Below are 7,065 nucleotides of genomic sequence, written 5' to 3'. Positions count from 1 at the left end.
TCTTCCAGGTTAAGATTTCTAAAGGCTTGAGCTGATTCCAAGACGGTGGAGGAAAATCTCTCAAGAGACGCTTGATCATGTCGCGTTAATGGTGGAAAGTTAAAAATTTTAACTAAACAGTTTGTTGCCTGTATCCTTTCATTGTCAAATATTTTTGTTAAGCTGTTCCAAGCTTGGTGATATTCCGNATAAACATAACGGAACAAAATAATAATTACATTTAAATAAATCTAATATTAAACAAGTACATTTTTTAGTTCTTAAAACTATTTATTCCGGCGCAAACATACCCCCCACCAAATTTTGACTGGTCAAAATTTCTCCTCTTCAATCGGTAACAAGGGTGACAATCGAGATAATGGTCGGATATATTCGCCAGTACTGGTTTTTATCTTTGCAACTCTCACAATCTGGTCCTTCCCTGGAAAAACATCCAATACCCGTCCTACAGGCCAAAACATCGGCGCTATGGTGGGATCACGAAGTAAAACCAAAGTACCGGGAATTAAATTTGGTGTTCGTTTTGTCCATTTTCCTCGTTGCTGTAGACAATTGAGATAATCTAACCTTCATCGTTTCCAAATATCATTTATAGATTTTTGCAGGAACTGCCATCGATTTAGAATATGGGTGGGTGCATCGGTATAACTCGGCTGTGGAATGGAAACAATAGGGGCCCCTATTAGGAAATGACCCGGTGTAAGCACGTCGAAATTGTCTAGATCAGAGGACATGGGGTAAAGCGGACGAGAATTCAAGATGGCTTCGGCTCGAGTGGTTATAGTGGTAAGCTCTTCAAATGTTAAGGAATGCCCATTTAATACTCGTGTGATGTGGTACTTTAAAGACTTCACCCCAGCTTCCCAAATGCCGCCGAAGTGTGGAGCAGCTGGAGGTATGAAACTTCATTCCACCTCTTTAAGTTGTAAATGTTCGATTATTATTCGGGAGGTATCTTGATTTTTCCACCATTCATAAATTTCCTTCAATTCACGTCGTGCACCTTGGAAGTTGGTCGCATTGTCCGAATATATTTTTGTAGGGGCACCTCTCCTGGCGATGAATCTGTCCAAAGAGGCTAAGAAAGCGTCAGTGGACAATCGAGACACCACCTCTACATGTATTGCCTTGGTAGCAAAACACACGAACAAGCATATGTAGGCCTTTGAAACTGCCGCTTTTCGACGCGGGGAGTCCTTAATCATAAAGGGGCCTCCAAAGTCAATACCTACATTGATAAAAGGTCGGCCTTGCTCGAAGCGCGACCGAGGTAAATCACCCATGAATGGTTGATATGATTTAACTTTGAGTTTATGACATTTTAAACACTTATGGGTTCGCGACCGAATAAAACTTCTACCGCCCGTAATCCAAAATCGCCTAAAAACAAGAGAATACAATAATTGAGGTCCAGCGTGCATATACGACAAATGCAAATAGTCAACTAATAAAGTTGCGAAGCGGGATTGATGCGGTATAAGGATCGGGTGCTTTGCATCATAGGGTAAGGGAGCGTTGGACAACCGTCCGCCCACCCTAAATATACCCCGGGTGTCCAAAAAGGGAGCTAAAGATTTAAAATTGGAAGGCATCATTTTGTCTGTTAGCTCATCACGAAAATGGTATGCCAGGACTTGTAATATAAGACGGAACGCTGTATCACGGATTTCAGAGAGCTGAATATATCCGGTTCATCGCTGTTGTAGATCACTTTTGTACTTATGCATGAAACTAGCAGTTACTGCCTCACTAGGGTCGGCACTATATAGAAAATGTTGGAAAGTATGATCATGAGGAGACACTACAATCTGTAAGTACATCTGCGCGATATCGGCAGTCATTGTGATCTGGAATGTATGAAAATGAAGTAGTACCTCTTTTATATCACGTTGTAATTTCGGGCCGGTCAATAACTTGTCGTTTAAATACCCATGGCTGGTGGCAAAGGAAGCATCGAATAAAACGCGAAGCTTGGTCGATGTGCTGTCCTTGATCACTTCATGATGTGAGAGAAAATATTGGCCTGGCAGTGATGCACGAGAGATGTAGCCTTTTGGCAAATAATCTCGCATTACAGTATCGTAATTTTCTTTTAAGCTAGGCTCCTTTTCGAATCGATGTTCTAATTTGCGAAAACGGACGAGAGCACTCGGCTTTGATTCGCCTAATATCAATGTGTTTTCCTTGAAGGGCAAAGATACAGCATATCTCTCAGAATCATCCCTCGTATGGGTCTTCGCAAAATGATCTTCGCATTGTAATTCGAGAGGATTGACATGAACCGTTGAATCTAGTTTCTGCAGGTCCGCAAATGAATTCTCATTTGTCTCCTTCACAAACAATGAACATGCGGTGTTCGAAGACACTTCACAAATTCTTCCCATTAAAACTATCCCAAAAATAGTATTAAGGGCTGTCGGGAGTCCACCAGGTAAATTCACGGAATTACCACATAACATATCTCCGAATAGATCGGCCCCAAGAAGAAATTCCATTGGACCAGGTTCGTGAAACTTAGGGTCGGCGAGGTCAAATCCAACGAGGCGTTGCTGCAGAACTTTAGGTAAATGACAAGAAGGGAGTTCATCGGTGATTTTATCTCACACGATAGCGGTTGTACAAAGCCGAGGTGCGTCGTTCTTACTCGGCGCTAAAACGCATTTTAAGGCCAAATTGCCTCCTGAAATTGACTGCTCACCCAGCCCGACTAATCGTTGAGGATTCGGTTTAGTCGGCAAGCACACTCTGTTGTTATAAATGACCGTTGTGATCCGCAATCAATGAGTATACGTATTGGCTGCAATTTCCTTTGCCATCCTGTATACGAGCAACAGCGGTCCCCAAAATAACGCTTGGCTATCCAGTTATTGTTGCCGAAAGGACCAATGTTTGATCGTCAAGGCGTGATACATCGGCAATAGGGTTTAATTGGTTGGTATGAAGGGTTCCAACTGCAGTATGCAAAAATGTTTACTTGGTGGCTCAGGTTTGCTGTCAAACCAGTTTTTCGGACGTTTCGCGGCATTTTCAGCGTTCGACAAGTGTAAAAGGGAATGATGTTTTTTGCCACAATGCCGACAAGAATATGTGGACGGACATTTTATACAAAAATGACCGGTAGAAAAACAATTTAAACAGCGATTTAATGACTTTATTCTCTTGAAACGATCCGAAGGGCTAATTGCACGAAACTGGTTACACTCAAAAATTTTGTGGTTTTCTTGGCAAATAGGACATGCCTTCAAATTAGAGGATACTCCCAGGGACAGCAGGACACGTTTAGGGTGTGACATTGGTTTCAAGGATTGATTCGGAATTGGTGAGGTTAAGGCATTTGTTTGAATTTGCTGGATTTGTTGTTGAATAAATTTAGAGAAACTATCGAAGGATGGGATTACTTCTTTAGGTCCAACATCTGCTTCAAAACGCTCCTTGGATTTGGTATCAAGTAGCCTAAGAGAAAAGGTGTATAGTATAAAGCCTGCTGGGTCNACACAATGAAGCTAGCTGCAGAGGCGCAAGGAGTGTTTCGAACTAGTAATGATGAAATGAACAAAATAGGGCAAGCTGCAAAATCTGAAGGAGTGCGTTGAACCTGCAATGAGGAAGTGTACAAAATCGAATTTGCTGCAGAAGCGCAAGTAGCTATTGAAATAACTGAAGAGGCCAATTACACAAGGGAACGAGCTGGAGAAGCAGAAGGAGTGTTTCGAACCAGTAATGCGGAAATGAACAAAATAGGGCAAGCTGCAAAATCAGGAGGAGAGTTTCGAACTAGCAATGAGGAAGTGTACAAAATCGAACTTGCTGCATAAGCCCAAGGGGTTATTGAAATAACTGGTGAGGCCAACTATAAAATATAGTCAGCTGCAGAATCAATATGAGGAGTGCATACCGACGAAGCCAGGCCTAGCAAATTGGAGCCAGCTGCATAAGGACAAGTAGCTATTGAAATAACTGACCAGGACAACTACAAAATGCAGCTAGCTGCAGAAGGACAAGGAGATATTGAAATAACTTAAGAGGACAGCTACAAAATGGAGCCAGCAGCAGAAGCACAAGGAACTATTGAAATAACTGGTGAGGCAAACTATAAAATGGAGCCAGCTGCACAAGCACACGTAGCTATTGCAATAACCGAAGAGTACAACAACACAATGAAGCTAGCTGTAGAAGAACAAGGAGCTATTCAAATAACTGACCAGGACAACTACAAAATGGAGCAAGCTGCAGAAGCACACGTAGCTATTGAAATAACCGAAGAGGAAAACTACACAATGAAGCTAGCTGCAGAAGAACAAGGAGCTATTCAAATAACTGAAGGGGCGACTACACAATGGAGCCAGCTGCGGACGAACAAGGAGCTATTGAAATAACTGACCAGGACAACTACAAAATGGAGCCAGCAGCAGAAGTACAAGGAGCTATTGAAATAACTGAAGAGGACAACTACACAATGAAGCTAGCTGCAAAAGAACAAGGAGCTATTCAAATAACTGATGGGGGCAACTACACAATGGAGCCAGCTGCAGAAGCACAAGGAGCTGTTTAAATAACTTTTGAGGCAAACTATAAAATGGAGCCAGCTCCAGAAGCACAAGGAGCTATTCAAATAACTGAAGAGGACGACTACACAATGGAGCCAGCTGCAGAAGCACAAGGAGCTGTTGAAATAACTGGTGAGGCAAACTATAAAATGGAGCCAGCTGCAGAAGCACACGTAGCTATTGAAATAACTGAAGAGGCCAACTACACAATGAAGCTAGCTACAGAAGAACAAGGAGCTATTCAAATAACTGAAGAGGACAACTACAAAATGGAGCTAGCAGCAGAACCCCATGGAGGTATTGAAATAACTGCAGAGGCCAACTACACAATGAAGCTAGCTGCAGAAGAACAAGGAGATATTCAAATAACTGACCAGGCCAACTACATATTGGAGCCAGCTGCAGAAGCACAAGGAGTGTTTCGAACCAGTAATGAGGAAATGAACAAAATAGGGCACGCTGCCAGATCAGAAGGAGTTCTTCGAACCAGCAATGAGGAAGTGTAAAAAGTCCAGCTTACTGGTGTAGCGCAAGGTGTTATTGACATAACAGAAGAGGCCAACTACACAATAGAGCCAGCTGCTGAATGAGAAAGAGTGGTTCGAACCAGCAATGAGGAAATGTACAAAATGGAACCAGCTGCAGAAATAGAATTAGTGGTTCGAACCAGTAATGAGGAAATGTACAAAATAGGGCCAGCTGCAGAACCCCATGGAGCTATTGAAATAACTGGAGAAGCCAACTACAAAATAGAGCCAGCTGCAGAATCAAAATTACCTATGAACACCGACGAAGCGAGGCCTAGCAAAATGCAGGCAGCTGTAGAATCGTAAGTAGCTATTGAAAAAACTGAAGAAGGCAAATACAAAATGGAGCCAGCTGTAGCAGCGCAAGTAGCTATTTAAATATCTGAAGAGGCCAACTACAAACTGGAGACAGCTGCAGAAAGAGAATGAGTGGTTCGAACCAGCAATGAGGAAATGTACAAAATAGAGCCAGCTGCCTAATCATATAGAGCTGTTGATATGAATGAAGAGTCCATCTACTAAATGGAACCAGCTGCAGAAACAGAATTACTTCTTCGAACCAGTAACGAGGAAATGTACAAAATAGGGCCAGCTGCAGAACCCCAAGGAGCTACTGAAATAACTAAAGTGGCCAACTACAAAATGGAGCCAGCTGCAGAAGCACAAGGAGCTATCGAAATAACTGATGAAGCCGACTACAAAATGGAGCCAGCTGCATAATGGGAAGGAGTGGTTCGAACCAGCAGTGAGTAAACGTATAAAATAGTGCCAGCTGCAGAAGCGCAAGGAGGTATTGAAATAACTGAAGAGACCAACTACAAAATGGAGCCAGCTGCAGAAAGAGAAGGAGTGATTCAGTGTGGCAAAGGGTCCAACCTCCCTCATTTCCCGTCAACTCTTGATCAAAATAAATAAATAAACTAAATATTTATTTTTTTTAAATTCTGATTATAATTCAGTATATTTAAATGTCCTGTAATTGCTGCTTTGTATACAACTTGGCGTAGGATATAATCCTGAATTTCATTTGTTCTATTTGAATGGTGGGATTTTTTTTTTAATTAATTCATTTATCTATCTATTTATTTTATGTGTAAATTTACCCTGTTACAATTTCTATAACATTTTAGACTTTATACATTAGTAATAATGATTGATACATAAATTAAAATATGCATATAACAATTAATAATATGTGTACATTCAACATAATAAACACAAAATATTGTAAATATTGTTCATAATACACATGTGTATAAAAATATGATAGAAATGGGAAGCAATGATAAATATTTAATTATACAAATAAACAACAGGAATATATAAATAAATATAAAGGAAGTGACATGGAATGATTAAATTTAAAGAAAGGTACATAAATATTTAAACAAATCAAATGCAATTGCCATGATCAATATTTAAAAAAAATTTAAATTGATTTAAGGAAATGTAAAAATTGTCATAATTTAAAGGACGTTAATTACTCATTCCCATGAGTCGAGGAATTGGACTTAATTTGTATTATAATTAGTTTTTGACAATAATATATTTGGTCTGTTATTACACAGTGGAAGATGGGAATTTAGTAAATTGACTGTGGACAGTCGATCATATAACTGAAGTGTTTGTAAGAAAATATCTGGCATTAGTGTGTGTTAATGTTCTACGGACCATTTCTACGAATCCGAATAAGTTCGTACGGTCTATCAAATTATGTTCCAGTAATTTTATACCAGAGAATGAGAATAAATTGTCGCTGTACATTTTCTCTTGAATCAATTAGTATTTTCTGATTTGGTGACCAACTGAAAAGTATTCTAAAATGGGATGGTCAATAGCCAGAACCATGTAATCACTGTTTATGCAACCTTAAATTTTTTTGTAATTTTATTTAAGAAAGCTAAAATTGATTTGCCTTATAAAGTATTGAGGTGCAAAGCAAGTTAAATATCACATTGTTAGAGTAGGCGATTCCACGGCCTTTAATGGTA

The 7,065-nt window shown here is 40.0% G+C and overlaps 1 protein-coding gene across 1 annotated transcript; it reads right to left on the bottom strand.

Annotated features, from left to right (window-relative positions):
* Window positions 1–1,691: 1,691 nt before the first annotated feature.
* On the bottom strand, window positions 1,692–2,459 carry LOC106668568. Its single transcript, XM_014397462.1, has one exon. It carries the CDS (start codon window positions 2,457–2,459, stop codon window positions 1,692–1,694), a length of 768 nt encoding a protein of 255 aa, XP_014252948.1.
* Window positions 2,460–7,065: the final 4,606 nt, after the last annotated feature.

Source organism: Cimex lectularius, unplaced genomic scaffold, assembly GCF_000648675.2.
Source record: "Cimex lectularius strain Harlan isolate CLEC.00 unplaced genomic scaffold, Clec_2.1 scaffold7, whole genome shotgun sequence".
NCBI classification, from domain to species: Eukaryota; Metazoa; Arthropoda; class Insecta; order Hemiptera; family Cimicidae; genus Cimex; species Cimex lectularius.
The sequence above is the reverse complement of the archived record's forward strand: the minus strand, read 5'-3'. Positions and strand labels throughout refer to the sequence as shown.

What these genes read in the sequence shown, in the direction of transcription:
- LOC106668568 (XM_014397462.1), bottom strand. Translation starts at nt 2,459, where the DNA reads ATGTTATGTGGTAATTCCGTGAATTTACCTGGTGGACTCCCGACAGCC.